We start from the raw sequence: 17,731 nt of genomic DNA, 5'->3' as shown, positions 1-17,731 counted from the left end.
GTGATAACCCATACTTGGTTGGTAGGTGTTACAAAGCAACTAAAAAAAGGTAGATTAAAATAGATATCTACATGCCCAGATTTCTTTCGAGATCTAGATATTTACTGAAATCCTCCAAGTCTGGTTTATACTTAAACAATTCCTGTGTCTTTCCTCTGGCTACACAAAAGAAAGACTGTCTGAGCAGGTAAATGCTTCAATTCAAAAATCCTCCTTTCTCTTCCCATTGGATCCCCTGGCTGCTTGCCAACAGAGGACTCACTATCTGTGGCTAATGCTATATTCACCCCTAGTGTCAGCAGCTTGATGATAATGAGCAGTCTTGAAAATGCAAAGGGGCCAACATTTGCATATCTGAGTGACTCATTTGCATATTCACAGCAGAAAACAACCAGTGAAGACATGGTTCTGCTTGCAAAAACCCCTTCTGTTGCCAGCTCCTTATCCCTGGGAAAAAATCAGGAATAAGGGGCTGCTGACAAAGCAGGGGTTTTGCTGGCAGAACCATGTCTTCATTTCATTTTCAAGACTGCTCATTTTCATCAAGCTGCCAGCACTGAGGGTGAGTGTAGCAATGGCCTGTGTGTTTAACCCTTTACAGCATTCATTCACGAGAAAAGTATTAAATAAGGCTTTCACTTTAACATCATCCTTTGCTTCCTTTACCTACAGAATGTTTTTAAAAGACAAAAACACCTTTATTTGGCAGTCCTTTGGATGGTATTAAAGATGGTAATAACGGTCGAATTTAGGGAAAAGAGAAGTTAGCTGAGATAGCCTGGATCTCTTATTGCGCTGCTTCTGATTTTAATGTCTGATCTTTTTTCTCTTGAAGATAAAACAAGACAAACCCATTGAAAAGGGAACTAAAAATAGCAAAATAATGTCTGCTTCTGTCTTTGGTGTTGACAGTCGCTTTGAACTTCACTGCTGGAAAAACACCAGGCATCATGTTGCTTTGGACATTGCTTTCAGCTGTGCCCCCGTCACTGGCTAGCAGCAGTGTTGTAAAAATCCATAGTTTTGGACATGTAAGTTAGAGTCTGTTTAGACAAAAGGCAAAAGAGGAGAAATAGGCAGGAGAATAGGTGAGGTGGGGAAGGAGGCAATGAAAAAAAGTGTTTGGGGTTCTGCTGGTGCCCCAAACTGTTGATGTCATCTGGGTCCCCACTCTGGCTCTGTCTGGTCAGGACATCTCAGGACTGGAACAACAAAGGCCCAGCAGTGCCATGTTGGACTCTGGGTTTCCAAGAGATAAAGGAGATGAAGCCACATTCATAATGCTCTTTATGTTGCTTTGCCCTCATATTTTTAGGGAAATATATATTTTTGAAAATGAACTTGCTTAACTCAAATATGCTTTATGCAAAATAGGGAAAATAACCTCTCTTTCAAGAACCTGTTATCCCCTGAATGTGTACATTCTATTTGTGTGTGTGTATCATTCTTGTACATAAAGTCAAAATTATGAAATGGAGATATACCTAGTGGATAGAACTGGAAGGGAACTTCAGAGGCCATTGAGTTTAGCAACCTGCCCTCACAGGAGGACATATCACCATCCCTAACAGATATATATACTTTTTAATCTATTTCCCCCATATCCCCAATGGCCCCCTCAAGGACTGAACTCTCAGTGCTGGATTTAAAATGCCAGTGCTCAAACCATTGAGCTATCCCTCCCACTAAGCTACCCTTGTTTTATTAATTTTAGGTGTACTAGTGAGAGCCACTAGTGATATGTACAGAGCTTAATGGCCCAGTACTCCACACAACAATCTCTGAATGATTTTGTTTACCCTGTAAACCCAAAATGCCATTAGTCCTACAAAGACAAGTGACCACGCCTTGTAGTGCTGGAATCCATCTTGAATCTGGTATTTTCCAGAGCAGGGGAGAATTGAACAAAGGATTCCCATCCTGGGGAAATTTTATTTAAAGGATGGGAAGCAAAGAATGACTGGTCTCCAGCTTTGAAACTGCCTCCCCACCTTAAGAGGATACACAAGAACACCCGGTTAAGAAAAGAAAACTGGATTGAGAGAGGTGGAGTGGTACTGCTGGCCTCAATCAGAGAAAAAAAGACCATCTCTGGCTTGTGAAGAATTGCAGCTGAGATAAGAACTAAGATGAGAAATATGACTTGTAACAAGTTCTCTTAGTATATTAAGCTTAACTGTCATTTTTATTTTATTTTTGCTAAGTAGTTTACTTTGATCTGTCTGTTTTCACTTGAATCCTACTTTATTATATTTAATAAAAACACTTTTGTTTATTACCAAACCCAGTGTTAATAACTGGGTGGAAGTTAAAATTGTGCATATCTCTTTCATTGATAGGGAGTGCAAACTCCATGAGCTTTCTTCTAAAAAACTATTAGGCTGTGTCTACACTAGCTCTCACCTTCAAAGGGAGCATGGTAAGTAGGGTGTCAAGAGATTACTAATGAAGTGCTGTAGTGTGTATGCAGCACTTCATTAAGCTAATTTTCCCCTGTGGCAACTTCGGAGCAGCAAACTTCTAAGTGCCGGCTTGCATGTAGCCATGGCTAACCCACTGGTACTTCAAAGTGCCCACAGCAAAGGGACTTCAAAGTAGCCCAGACGCTTCGAAGTACTGGCAGGTTAGCTGTGGCTACACGTATGCCAGTACTTCGAAGTTTGCCACTTCGAAGTTGCCGTGGTGGCGAATTAGCTTCATGAAGTGCTGCGATGCATTAGTAATCTCCTGACACCCTACTTACCATTCTCCCTTTGAAGTTGGGAGCTAGTGTAGACACAGCCTTACAGAGTAAGATGGATTTATTTGGGGGTTTGGTCCTATTTGGGGCTATGTTCGTGGGTGTGGACAATTCCCAGAGCTGAGCTGTTATCAGTGTCTCCATGCATGTGACAAAGTGTTTTTCCCCATGAAAGCTTATGCCCAAATAAATCTGTTATTAGGCTTTAAGTTGACACAAGAATCCTCATTGTTTTTGGAGATACAGCTACCTCTCTGAAATCTGCGTTATTCTGTGTCTGTGTTTGTCTGCTGGGGAGGCTGTTACCCCAACTCGGTGCCTTTGCTGGGGAAGACTAGAGTGGTGGTGGGAAGCCCCAAAGTGCAGATAGGCAGGCTCAGTGGTATGATCAACGTATCAGGTGACAGTCTCAAGGGAATATCTGTTATCCAGCCCATCAGACGCACTCTTTCCTGTTAGCCTGTCTTTCAGTCAGCCTGTGTCTGCTAATTTCCCAAAAAAGTGTTTTGAAGACCCCAGAAAGAGACTGACAAGTGAAAGAGTCCTTCCCCTCATTATTTTGTCCACCAAATATGCCTGTTTTACAACACACCAGTTTTGAGTCATTGATTGCTGGTCTCACACTTTGCTCCTCTAGCAAATATCAACTCATCACAGTCCTTGGGTTAAATCAATAAGACTTTTTGTTTGGACTAATGCAGTCTGTTTCCCCTGTGCACTTTCCCCCACACCAAAATTTATTATTATAGGTTATTTTAACATTTTATGAAATGTTAGCCACTTTCTCCAGCTGGATCACTACTGGTAAATGCCTACCGGTCCCCAAATATTGCTGCAGTTTAGAACTCCATTTTCTTTGCTTAATGACCTACTTTGGACTAATAAAAATATATCCACCACAATCATAAATAAAAGATATATATATGGTTAAAAACTTGATTTAAAAAGATATCCGACATTGAGTAGTTACATTTGTATTTCAGTACAAGTAGACAAGTATTTTCAGTGCTGGGGCATGTATATTAGAGTTAAAGGAACAAGCTTTTTTAATGTAGCATTAATTCCTGTTTGTATGTCAGTTGTTTGGGATAATCCATAATGCCTCAGTTACCCAAACTACTAAATATTCTGACTTATTTTCCATAAAACAGTGTAAAGTACCTTCTTAATGTCCACGTCATCTAAATGATTCTGGATGAACTGCACAGTGGCATTGAAGTCAGCCTGATTAAACTCATAGGGAATGTTCCAACCCAGTGGTCCAAACTTACGTCTTTCTTGAACTGTGGAGTGCAGGAAACCAACAGCATACAACATTGGTTTCCATTGCACCATGTTGCTGACATCCAGGAGATCCTGGTTCAGACCTGTTGTAAATAAATGAATATCGCAAGCCATGAACCATCAGCACTTTCAGTGTGATCTATTACTAAAATACCTGTTTGGGCAGTATTTAGCTCTGTATCTCTCCAGAGATACATTTATTCCAACACAAAGTGCTCTAGTCTGGACTGGGGCACATGACTTCTGAGAAGAGGCTGAGGAAGGGAACTGGGCTTATTGTCTGCAGAAGAGAGAGGGAAGATAGAAGCCTTCAACTATTTAAAGTGGGGCTTCAAAGAAGATGGCGATGGATGTCAGAACAAGAAGCAACAGTCTCAAGCTGCAGCAGAGGAGGTCTAGGTTGGATATTATAACTATTTCTCTAGGAGGCCAGTGAAACACTAGGTTACCTAGGGACGTGATACAACTTCCATCCTTAGAGGTCTTTAGGGCCAGGCTTGACAAAGTCTTGGAGGGGATGATTTAGTCGGGGTTGGTCCAGCTTTTAGCAGGGATTTGAATAAGATGAACTCTTCAGGTCTCTTCCTACCCTAATCTTCTAAGATAGCCTGGAAAAAGCATGCTACTTCTTTTTAGGTATCACAAGTGAGCATATAGTTCAGAAATATACATACATATGTTACAGTGCATATCTGAAGCCTTTACAGGAGATACATTTCCCAGAAAAGCACATAAAAATCATTGCTCTAACATGACAAAATCATCATATGGCCTTTCATCTTAAAAAGTTGCAAGGCTGTTCAGTTACTAATGATATGTTAAAAACCATTTTTAAACAAAATACTGGAGATCATAATTTTGGGAAAATATTCCTGTTTTTATATCAGATGAGTTCAGAAAAAACTTCAGCAGCCCTCCAGTTTCTCTCAATTTTCTTATCATTTGGCTCAATCTTAGGGAATCCATATGCACACTTGCTGTTATCAGCTTCAATGGATAAGATCTTCCAGCAGTGTCCAAAATTTCATCCTGATTCTACCAATAACTGCAACACAATCTCACGGTAACACATTTGGGACAGGAAGGAAGGGCATATTTAATTTTATTTATATTTTATTCCCTGTTGATTTTTTTTCACTCACCAACATAGGTTCTCTTCAGACCAGCTTTGAGCCCCTGTGGAGGTTCATTGGTGAATTTAATGGACATTTGAAGAAGGGTAATGGGGAATTGCCAGTGAACCTCAGTCGTCATCCACAAGCGAAAGTTCTCATGGACAGTCTCAGTTTCTATAATAGTATCCATCAGCTCATCCAAAAAGTCGAGTCCCAGATGGCAGTTTTGAAGAAGTGCCCATCCTCCCTAGCGCAACAGAAAGACAACAAGATATGATATACATTTGTATGGTATTTATACTTATTTGGAAACTGAAAACACTAAATGACATTGTATTTATCATTAACATTATAAATATAAACAAACAATTCTAATTTCTAGCATGGTAATCAAACATGTCCAAGAACTCATGTGCTGCAAGTTGGAAAGAACTTGAGAAGTATAGTCCTGTACTGTATATTCCTCCACATTCTAGTTCTAGGCTTGTCAGTTTTGCACCAAGTCCTCACCAACTCAGACTAGTGTCTTTCAGAACTTTTTATTTCACTATGTAAAACTTAAGATCAAGCAACCAGTTCACATGTTAATTTAACAACTTCCGAAGTACATTCCATGTGTAAGAAAATGCAGTCCATGCTGGACAACAAGAATGTGTCCTTTGTGTTCTTTTATACTCCTCAAGGTCTACTTAATCCTCTGTCCCATATCCTTGATTCTCAACTTTGATGGTTATGAGCTTTGACTTGGCCATGGGTCAGATCAATGGATCCTTTGAATCTGCAGTCGTCCTCTAAGTAGAGATTTTGTTTCCTTTTCACTATAATAAATAGTAAGGCTAGAAGAAGAACTAAATCAGTGAGCTCAGAAATACATGCCTTGACATTCTAAAGTTTCTAACCTGCTAACCAGCCCACATACCACAAGTGCTGTAATAGAGGTATTTGAGTGAGCTGGTGACCTGATCAACTCAGCTATATGCAGATACTAAGGGGTTAAAATGAAATAGACTGAGTTGGACCCATTAGTCCTCCCACACACACCTTCTGGGTTTGGGAGACCTCTGTTCCCTCTTGTTCTGCCTGTAAAACATCTGGTAAATGAGGATTTATTATGTGAGAAACTGAGGTGGATGCAACAGAAGGACACGCACTTGACCAAACAAGCGATAAGGCTCAATAGCTTCACGTGATTAGGTGGAGCAGCATCAGTAACAGCTGGGTCAACTGTGGGCTTGTCTACACTTGCCCCCAACTTTGAAGGGGGCATGTTAATCACAGCGATGGGAGATTACTAACAAAGTGCTATGGTGAATACACAGCACTTCATTAGGCTAATTCTCCCCCACGGCAACTTCAAAGCTTCAAACTTCAAAGTGCTGGCATGCGCGTAGGTGCAGGCACTTCAAAAGTGTCCTTTACTCCTCAAAAAGTAAAGGGACTTTAAAGTCGTGTGGGCACTTTGAAGCGCCTGCGGCTACGTGCATGCCGGCACGTCGAAGTCTGAAGCTTCGAAGCTGCCATGGGGGAGAATTAGCTTCACCACAGCACTTCATTAGTAATCTCCCATCACCGTGATTAACATGCCCCCCCACTTCGAAGTTGGGGACAAATATAGATCCAGCCCATGTGAAAGCAATAAAAACCCCATTTCCTTTCACTACAGGAATTTTTGTCCTCTGGACTCTTCCAATTTCCTTTCGTCTTTGAGGAAAATGAGACGTTCAACCCATTCTGGAATTGGAGAGTAAAGGGCAACAAAAGATGATCAGTGGTATGCAACAGCTTCTGCATGAGGAATGTTCATCTTATCAAAGGGTGGGGAATATAGTGGTGTGGGGAAAAGTCCATAGAGCAAGTGTTACCATTATCCACAGTACTCAACAGAGACTAGCCAACAAAATTAACAGGCAACAGGTTTAATACAAACGAGAGGAAATACTTTTTCACATAACACAAAATTAAACCTGGAAGTCATTGTTGGGGGTTTTATGATATCCAAAAGCATAACTGTGTTAAAAACAGAACAAAATAAGTTTATGGGTATAAATCCATCTATTAGCCAAGATAGTCAGAGATACAATCCCATGCTGAGAGTGACCCTAAACCTCTGACTGCCAAAAGGAAAAGATGGGCTGGATATTTCCAAAACTGCCCTATTCTGTACAGTCTCCCTAAATCTCTGGTACTAGTTTCTGCAAGAGACAAAATACAGGGCTACATGAACCACTACTAGGACCCAGTATGGCAGTTCTTATGTATTAGTTTTTCCACACAAATCACAAATATATAAGGTGCTCTCTAAAAGAGACATAATATTTGTAAGGCCTCTCAACATTTATGCTGTTATTCTTTGTCAAAAGTGTAATAAAACGAATTTCAACGGATAATATGAAATGCCTCTTTACTAGTAATTAGTCAAATAATGAAGTTAGTATGCTAAAAATTCCCATTAGTGACAAGCATTTTTGATTGATTATTTGGTGTGAAGAACTCTTTGGTTTGGATTTCATCCCAAACACTTTTGCCCCTTGTCTACCCTCCTATGAGGCAGGCTTATTGTTTTGGAATTCAAGTTACCTTTAAAAAACAATTAGCTCTACATGTGTCAACAGTCTATCAGAATGTTTTCTAGTCAGGGTGATGACACATTACACATTGTAACCACACAGTGACAGGACAAAAATAAATCATGTTTTGCCTTACATGTGCCATGGTCTGATGTAAAAGTTTACGAGCATGGACTTCTTGTCCCTGACCCATGGAAACATATCGTGTCTCTGTCTTCAACCTTTTCCCCAGAGCAATGACTGAGTCAGTAGGATCTGAACCCATAGAAAGAAAGCAGATGAGAGGTGTACGTGGATCTGATTCCTCCCATGTCTTCTCCAAGTCCAAGATCACTCCTTCTGCATATTTTTCCCCCATAGTGTCTATGATATACTTCCTGGCCTATATTGAAAAATACAACAATATCTATTATAGACATTCAAATGTTGCCTTCTGTAAAACAAGTCTACAAGTTACACACAAACTAGTCATCAAATTTAGCATTACATTTTATTCTTTAAAAACAGAAAGTGTAACACAGTCAATTTCTCAGACTAGAAGTTCATCTTTTGCTTTGTAACACTAACACAGGAGCAAGGACAATGGTCAGCACATTAGAGAAATAACAGAGTTGGAAGCCATGGGTAAGTGATCTAGCACTGCAAGATCAACTGGTGGTCAAAAAAGAGGTAACACAGAAATTATGTATTTCTTCAGATTATAGAGCAGAGCCAACAGGGAGCCAGCAGGGAGGAAGAGTCCCCTGAATTATTCAAAAGATGGCAAGTAATTAGATGATCCTTTATTACTTTCCATCATTGAAGCCATACAGGGGACTGAAGCCCTCAGACTTCGCCTAGGCCTACACTCTGCCCCACCCCACCAAGGCAGTGGCTTTGGCTCAAGCTTCAGTCCCCTTGTCCTAGGGGTCATGCAGTAATTTTTGTTGTCAGAAAAAGGTGACAGTGCAATCAAATTTGAAAACCCCTAGTATATTGTGTATTTGATAAAATATGTTCAAACTTAATTAAAAAGCTCCTATGGGAAGTCACTATATCTGAAGGAGCAGAAAAAAATAAGTCTGTGTGTTACTTACCTGAGCTATGGTTCTATCAGGACACCAGGATCTAATAAGGAGGAGACGTCTGAAGCAGTCCAGTGACTGATCATAGCCACTGGGAACAAGTTCTTCCTCTGGATTCTCCTTATCAAACCAGATTTTCCACTGTTTCTCTGTTCTTGAAATCTGTACGCACAGGGCAGCGAAGTGCATGTCACAACACAAAAGAATCACATTACAACAGAAAAACTTCAAAACTTCCAATGAAGGTCAGACATTACCAGCATGCCTGTGTTTATTACTAATCTTTATTTGCAGAGGGTTACTCTGGATATTAGTGGAAACATATTTTTAGACTGAGGACTATGCTTTGATGCCCTCAACCAAATTACTACCTCAAATATTCACCAGTAAGTGATAAGAAAAGTAATCAAAATGAAGGAATCTAGGTATGCAGGAAAGCATGCATCCCTATGGGAAATGACTTAACGTTGTATTATGAGATGAAGAAAAGATGGGAAGACATTAAGCTGTGTATCTGCTTGTGGAAGGAGGATAGACATTATGTATTATTAAGAGGGTTTTCTTCATTTGAGTTCCTGAGTTCTCTTTTAGGCATATTGTGCATAATAGCCTTCAACGTTTCATAGCCTAAGTTTGTATATTAATTTCATTACATTTTTTACAGACTACGGACATAGTCCAGCAATTAATGATCATCAGTTGCCTCTTAATTTATAGGGATCTTTTGAGAAACTGTTACTTACCTGGTCCAGAATATCTGAGAATTGTCTAAGCTTACTCAGTTCCACCAGATTCAACCAAGTCCTATCAAGGATCCATTTAGATGGTTTCGGAGGACAAGCTTTAAGGTCCAGAGAAGCACCACCTGTGAGGGGTAAGACTATAATTAGAGCCCATTCTAGAAATGCATAATTTTGGAAAATCTCATCTGAATATTGAGACCACAGCCCATACGCTATAGTAGATGAAAGCTCTAAAAATTTTCGAAAAAGTCTGTTCTTAGTTCAATTTCCTCAGAAAAACTTTTGGTCTATCTGAAAAAATTTTGAGAATTCAAAACATGGCATATTTCAACCAAATTTAATTGTTATTGTTTTTACACACACACTTCTGAAAAAAGGATTTTTGAATATGCAAGGCCCCTATCAAAATTGCAACCTAGTTTCATTGATGTGACAAATCTTAGTTTACACGTTATTTTTTTTAAAAATCTAGTCTGTTAATAGTGTGTGTGTGTGTGTGTGTGTGTGTGTGTGTGTGTGTGTGTAAAACTAATACTGAAAAAGCTCAATTATTGAAAGGTTATGTCTCTCTCCTGAAGTTAATTTCAAGATAAATTAGGAAGGAGGAAGAGGATCTACATGTATCACTGACATCTTGAAGAGAAACGGGCAATGAGAAGCTATGTAGTATATAAAAACCTTTGCACCAACTGTTAGTTAACACTGGAGAAGCCAAGTGTCAATTATTGTCTAAAAATGACTAAATTTACCACACATCTTGGACTACCTCATTTATTCTGTGCTTACTAGTTTGTCTCTTGAAGACTTTTTCCAACACTCCTGCATGCATCTGACAAAGCGGGTCTTTGCCCACGAAAGCTTATGCTCCAAAAAACTCTGTTAGTCTATAAGGAGCCACAGGACTTCTCATTTTTGCAGATACAGACTAATACAGCTACCCCCAATACATCTAACAATCTTGTGACCTGATCAACCTCAAACAAACTGCCATTAAATCAATTTTTAATAGTCTCCAAGATTTATCCCTGCCTGAGGGATAAGATTGAGTATGTCAAAAGGGACAAGCTTTTCTTTTAAACTATAAGAAATGTTGCCTGTGAGTTCTAGTATCTTACTAGACTAAAAACAGGATCAATATCCCCTTGCTTAAGGTTACGTCAGTAGAATCACAGAACACTAGGACTGGAAGGGACCTCGAGAGGCCATCGAGTCCAGCCCCCTGCCCCAATGGCAGTAAAGTCACAATATTTTTTTTTGATACAGAAAAGATTTTTAGGTCATTAAAATTGTTTTACATTATTTTCAATTTCTCTCTCTCTGGGTACGTCTACTCTAGAAACTAATTTCAAAGTTAACTTTGAAGTTAGGCACTACTTCCAAGTAGCCAGCAGAGAATCTACACACATTTTTTTTCCCTTACTTCGAAAATTGCCCAATTTCAAAGTCCTAACTCCATTCCCAGGAATGGAGCAGTGGCCTACTTCGAATTTTAACATTGAAGTACGGTGTGTGCAGACGCTTAACTTCAAAATTGCTTACTTTGAAGTTGTACTTTGAAGTAAGAAACTTGGAAGTTATTTTTATAGTGTAGACACAGTCTCTGTGTACCTTCTGCATTTGCTAAAAAGCCAAGACCTTTTAGGGTATGTCTACATAGTGAAGTTATTTCAAAATAGCAGCTGCTGTTTCAAAATAAGTATGCAAACATCTATACAACACAACTGCTATTTTGAAATAATTTCGAAATAGCAGATGCCTTATTTCAAAATTGGTGAACCTCATTATATGAGGAATAGCACCTATTCCTCATAGTGCATATATATTTTGAAATAGGGCTATATAGTCAGGGAATAGAGTCTATTTCGAAATAAGCCATAATGCCTCCAATGGCTCTATTGTGGGTAGACACGCTATTTCAAAATGCATTTTATGTGTACCCGTGCTATTTTGCAATAAGCTATTCTGGAATACCTCTTCTGGAATAGCTTATTCAGGAATAACGCTGCTGTATAGACACAGACTTAAGTGTCCATATCTCTTTTTTCAAATTCTTTGACCCAAAAAAACACACGCATACTAGACAGTAGTTGAACAACCTACTTCAAAGTCATTTTGAATTTTGCTATTATGAGACTGCTTGTTCGCCTCTTAAATTCCCAACACCTACAACATGGAAGTTCAATATTATTCCCATAAAATGTCAGTGCAATATAATCCTATGTCACTAAATGGGATGCTTAGGGAGCATTATTTAACTCCTCTGATTTTTCAGAAGCAGTAACACCTGACAGGCTGAAAAGCTGTACCTACAAAAGAGTGACTCATAGGTGCTGTTTAACAATACATTTGCACACTTTCTAATTATACAGCTGTTCTGACCTTTAATAAGCGTCAGGAATTCTTCATGCTTCACTCTGTTTCTCTGCATGTCTATTTTTAAGGTAAGCAGTAAGGTGAACAGGAATTTGTGCTCCTCATAAAGTCCCCTGGCAGCGTACTTATATATTTCATAGGTCATATGCTCAATTATATTAGCTATTCTCTTACTCATAATTGGGCTCTTGACAGACCTGTTCAAAGGGAAAATTTAGTTAAGTGTTGTTATGGTTTAATTTTATAGAAAAGCTTTTCTAGAAAGGAGCAGGGTAAGTGTGCAGCAAGTTCTAGTTCCTCATTCTGAACATCTCAAAAATGAATGGTGCTGAAGACATATTACCAGTCAGCAAAACACTAAAACTGAAGCAATTTATCAGAGTCCTTATCTCTGACTAGGTCTATTTGCATTGGAAAAAAAATACTTCACAATGGACTGAGAACCTACTCAGATCGAGGTCAAAGCGCGGGAACTGCTACTATGCAAGTACATTTCCTTGGTTTCTGCTTCTGTGTGGGATAGCATAATGAAATAGAAGTGGGAAACCCCATTTTCAAGGAATGTTGTGGTTTGGTTTACTGTCATCTTTTTCCGGGGGGGTATAGTCAGACAAAACCACCCCCTCACTGTAACTACTTCAAAGCACAGATGTGCTAAGTCGTCGACACCACAAGAAGCACAAGAAAGTAGATAAAGGGGACAAGCAGGCTGTTCCTGGAACTGGGGGCCTTGGGCTACCCTTGAACAGTACTGATAAGTGATACACCCACATAACATTCCAGGAGAGGAATCCTACACTCATGAGAAAAGAATGTTCTGTCTTAATGATTTGGCTAACATTCGGCTATCTTCACCCAACAAGTGTAAATTAACTAGTAACTGCCTTTTAAGACTGGCATCACTGAGATGTACCAGCACAATTGGTGTCTTCAGATAAGGAAGGGTGTACGTAACCAGTGGGGTATAAAGTAGAGCTTGGCAGCAAAACACAAGCTGAGCTGCAATTGCCTAACCTGCTGGTCAGGACGGGCCTTTGCCTCCTGAGGTAAGGGGACACCCTCCTCGTACCCTTCTTCCCAAGGGATTGAGTGACAGACGCTGGTGACGCCAGAGACAGACGATGCAGGGGTGAGAATTATACCTGCTAGGTATTCTTTTGCGTGCATTTAATATGCTAGGTACATTGAATTTATGTTGTTATAATCAAGTTGTTGTTATTGTAACCAAAGTTAAGTTTGTATTGTGGTAACTAAAGTTAAGCTTAGTAGTCCAAATCACCTGTAAGTTTACATCTCTTACATGCTAAACCTCTTGTTATAATAAATCATAGTAACCGTTATGCATACGCCTGATTCCTCCAGTAATTGCATTAAGCCAAACACAACCAAAAGGACTTTAGCCAGCTTTGGCTAATTAACCTCTTGGGGTCAGTGTTACTAGTGTGCTGGAGACTGAGAGCTGAGTTTGGCTGCCTGTCAAGGGGCAAATTCCTGGGGCATGAGTCAGCCACCCTGGCTGCCTGCTGTGAAGGGACAGTCTGTCCTAGCAGTTAAAGACTCGGATGAAAAGGGACTCCTTCTGGCACTAAGTAGTACCCCGATTGGCCATTCTTCGGCTGATGGGGGGGAGGGGGGAACGAAGTCAGCTGATCTTTTAGTAATGTTATTTACCTGGCTAGAGAAATGTCAAAGAGTCCCAAAAACTGTCGAAGTGAAGTCTGATACATCACATTGACCATACTCATCTCAGTTATAAGGAAATATAAGATACTCCCTCTCGTTGCAACTGAAAGATGAAGAGAAACCATATGTTTAATGGAAAAAAATGCAGAACAAAAAATGCTGGTCTCTAAACCAAGTATAACAATGTTAGTGATAACAGCTAACACACTTTTAGTTGCTGTATCATTCACAAGAGGTTTAGCATGAATTCTAGTCTCATTTAAAGTTCAGTAAATAATTAAAGGTGTGTTTGATATAACTGATACCTCTGATGTAAACCCCAGTTTTCCAAAACAAGTACACTCAGAGGGTATCTAAATGCTGCATATGGATGCTCAAATTGGTACTTGAATGTACACAATCTTGATGCATGTGCTTAAGTGCCAACTGAGTTTCCAAATGCATATCTTAGATGTCCTATTATATCGGCCATATGAGAACCTGGCTCAGTACATTGTAACTCATTGTATTCTAACCAGGCAATCCACAGCCAGGGCTTTCCAACATTCTGAAGGAGTACTGCCATTTGTCATGACTAGATGGTGGGCCATCTAAGCTAGCAGTCAGAGCAGGAGTCAAGCTAGGTCAGAGTTCAAGACAGGTCAACAAGTGATCTGAGAGTTAGACACCCAGAGGCAGGCAGGATCAGGTTACCAGAAGATCAAAGATGGGCACCACATTATAGATATCAATTGAATAGCAAACTTGAGAACAAACCAGGATGTGAAACCATGTCTAGGATCTATCGCAAGCAAGGTCTAAAGCAGAAGCATGCAGGCAGCCTGTGTTGCTGTTCAGACAGCTGCTCTTTATTGATTCCTAGTTTTATACAGGTATTGGCCAATCAGTAGGTTGTGAGGGGCTGCCACTAAGGCCCTGGCTGGCAATACTTCTTGCCAAGTCTAGCTTTGCAGAGTGCTCCCTTGAATATCTAGCCTAAGTCTCCAACGGTCATGCAGAGGTATCAGTGGCCCCATACCTCCTGTCCTGCAGGTTCTTATGGTGTCCGTCAGTCAGGTACCCATTCAGGATGGTGCCTGTCCAGACTTTTCCAGGCCGTGTGGAATTTTTCCCCCACCAGGCCAAGGCCATGGACACAGGCTCCCAATTGTACTATTTGGGACCACAGCTTTCCCAGGCCACAGAATAACCAGGGCAGCTGCACACCCATCGAGGATTTTGTATTCCTCATGATCTGGATTTCAGTTGCTGGAAGTGGCAGTGTGGTTCAGTCAGAGAAGAGGTTCTCACTGGAGGGCTTCAGAGAGAAAACATGGAAAACTGGATTTATTTTGAGATGTAGGGGAATATTCATCTTGACAGTTAGTGGATTAATCTGCTAATACAATGGGAACAGGCCTAGAAACTTGTAGTCCAATTTATAGTAATAGAAAGACAGCCATGTTAGTCTATATTCTATCAAAACAAAAAGGCAGTCCAGTAGCACTTTAAAGACTAACAAAAGTTCATTTTTAATCATATTTTGTTTATTGTAAAGGATTTTGATCAAGTGGTTCCTCAGTTTCTTAGAGAGTTTGTGGCATAGACTCTTGCCGTAGTCGGTGCAGTACGTTGATTGTAATGGGTTTTTCACTTGTTAGTCTTCAAAGTGCTACTGGACTGCCTTTTTGTTTTGATAGTCCAATTTATGAATGAGGTTATTGGCTTGGAAGATGTTTAGGAGCTAGTCAGGCATTCTGGCCTACTGTTAACACCAGAGCTTGTAGTCAGCAGTGGGTAGCATGACTCTTGTAAGCTTTCTTTGTCTCTTCTAGGTGGTTCTGAATCTCTCCATAAATAAAATGGATCTGTGGATCCCAGTTGTTGCTAGAGGGATTCAGGGAAGCTGCTGATAACGCTGGGTGAAAATGGAGATGGACTTGTAATTGATGAAGAAAGGACACCAAACCATGTAAGCATGGCCAGAGTTGTTGTGTATGTGGTAGGAGCATAGACCAGATGAGAATTTGCTGGATTGTGGCATTAGAAAAATTACTAGGCTTGAAGAAGTAGTGGGCTCAGAAGTCAGTTCTTGGCTTCCCCAATGATACAGCCCATCTGTATTAGAGCATCAGCTTCCCAATGAACTGAGAAAATAACAAGCTCCATCTTCACTGCCTCTGGTTCAGTGTAGAGGTGTCCAGTTGTCTTATTGTTGGTGAAGACCTACACTGGATGCTGAGCTTCCTCAAGGTGATGCTGCCATTCTTCAAATGCAGTTTCCCTGGAAAGCAGCTGTTTATCCCACACATTATACTTCATCTCTGTAGGGGTACATTTTCAAGAACTGGGGTATGAGTTGCTGTGAAAGTACTGACCATACGTCCATATTGCATGCATCTTCTTCCACTATAAATAGACAAGTTGGGTCAGGGTTTTCCAGAATCGAGGGTGTATGAATATGGCTTTTAGGTGATCAAAGCTGGACTTTAGGTGACCAAATGAATTGCAGAAGTTTGCAAAGGAGTAACGTCAGAGGAGTAACTTGGGAAAAGCTGGACATGAGTCTTCTCTAAAAATTTGCAAAGCCTAAGAAGTGATGAAGTTTCCAGAGTATCTGGGGGCACTGTCCGGTTGTGGATGGCTTCCACTTTCTGCAGCTTCACTTCCCCCAGAAGGAATCCAGATGATAGCCCCAAAAAGTCAGTTGAGACCTAGTCAAAGATGCATTTTTTCCAATTTAGCATTCTAACAATGATCCTGTAGTCTCCCAAAGACAGACTGAAGGTGCTGGTAGTGCTTCTCTAGGTTCTCAGAAAGCACCAACAGAGGTAGATGATCACACACTGCTCTAGGATATTCCCTCAACAGATCTTTTATGAAATACAGAAAAGTTGCAGGGGTGTTAGTTAAGCCAAAGAGCATCACTAATACTGAAAATGCCCTTCAGAGCTATGAAAAGCTGTCTTGCATGTACCCCCAAGCCTTTTGCACCCTAGACTGCATGCCCCAGAAGATCTAGTTTTGCAAAGATCCTGGGAGTCCCTAAGCAGTCCAGCAATTCAGGAAGTGGTACAAGGAGTACCAGTTGCAAATCATCCCTTGATTCAATGTTCAATAGTCTACAGAGAAGCATAGTGACTTATCTTTCACAAAATGAAGCACTTGATGAGTTTTCCAGGATATATCCATGTAGCATCTCCAGCTCTAGTTCAGAAATGGCATAGATAGATCTGTGGGGCTGTCACAGTCGCTGTGTGGGAGGTAGAGTCAACATTTTTCTTTTCAAGAACATCCAGATAGTCATGCTATTTTGTCAGGGAAGCTGAGGTTCTTGCCTTGAGCCACTCTCCAAAGTATGGATCACTTGGAGGTTTGTTTGCTTCAGTCGAGGCACTGGAAGGAGAAGCTAATGCTCTCCCACCACTGAGAGACATGCAGGTCATACTATTCAGATGAAGGGATGTCAATGATTGTAAGGAAGGACAGAGTGTGAAACACAATTAAGTATATTATTTCTCAGTTCCCATCCGCTATAGTTTGTAAGTGACTGGTCTCTTGAATCATTTCGTGAAAGAAATGACACATCAATCATACATACCAGGTGTGCTATGGGTTTTGGCTGGAGGGTGACCTGGAGGGTTTCTGCTGTCTCAACATCTATAACACTGACAGCAGCCTTAGAATCTATCACTGCTGTAGGAGGATGCTCCCCCAAGATAAGCAACCACGGTAGCAACTGGAAATGCAGGGAGGCCCTGTGGTTCCCAGGCTGAGTTATACTTAAAGGTGGGTGGTAGTGCATTCAAAGCATAGAGCTCCAGTGGTACCCATACTGGACCCCAATACTGGACCTGGCCTGGTGTATTTCTTGAGTCCTTTTGACATGGGCAGGATGCAAGGGTGTGCCCTGGCCCCACAGAGTGAACACAGAGGCTCAATTCTATCTTCTGGAGTCAGACATCAGTGACCCAGTTGTGGGGGCATTCGGCCAACCCTCCTTTCTTCCCTCTTCTCATGCAGCAGAGTCACTGTGCCAAGTGAGAGCAATAAAGATGTCTACACAAGTGGAGCCAGAAACGAGCAGCACAGGAGGGTGACCAGCCCTTCCTCTGACAAAGCTTCTGAGGCTAGCTCCTTCACAGAAAAACCATGCAGGTCACCAAAGATGGTCAGAAGGGCT

At 40.7% G+C, this 17,731-nt stretch overlaps 1 protein-coding gene across 1 annotated transcript in view; it reads right to left on the bottom strand.

The window, feature by feature from the left end:
• DNAH5 (dynein axonemal heavy chain 5) overlaps positions 1–17,731 on the bottom strand; it is a 318,634-nt gene that overhangs the window by 25,592 nt on the left and 275,311 nt on the right. The window contains exons 67-73 of the mRNA XM_074985958.1: positions 13,558–13,672; positions 11,893–12,083; positions 9,514–9,635; positions 8,783–8,932; positions 7,843–8,088; positions 5,167–5,386; positions 3,902–4,107 (exon numbers count right to left, since the gene is read on the bottom strand). Of these exons, the coding sequence (XP_074842059.1) occupies positions 3,902–4,107; positions 5,167–5,386; positions 7,843–8,088; positions 8,783–8,932; positions 9,514–9,635; positions 11,893–12,083; positions 13,558–13,672 (1,250 nt within the window). The remainder of the gene's footprint in view (positions 1–3,901; positions 4,108–5,166; positions 5,387–7,842; positions 8,089–8,782; positions 8,933–9,513; positions 9,636–11,892; positions 12,084–13,557; positions 13,673–17,731) is intronic.

Source organism: Carettochelys insculpta, chromosome 2, assembly GCF_033958435.1.
Source record: "Carettochelys insculpta isolate YL-2023 chromosome 2, ASM3395843v1, whole genome shotgun sequence".
NCBI classification, from domain to species: domain Eukaryota; kingdom Metazoa; phylum Chordata; order Testudines; family Carettochelyidae; genus Carettochelys; species Carettochelys insculpta.
Note: the sequence above shows the minus strand (reverse complement) of the source record. Positions and strands in the feature narration are given on the sequence as shown.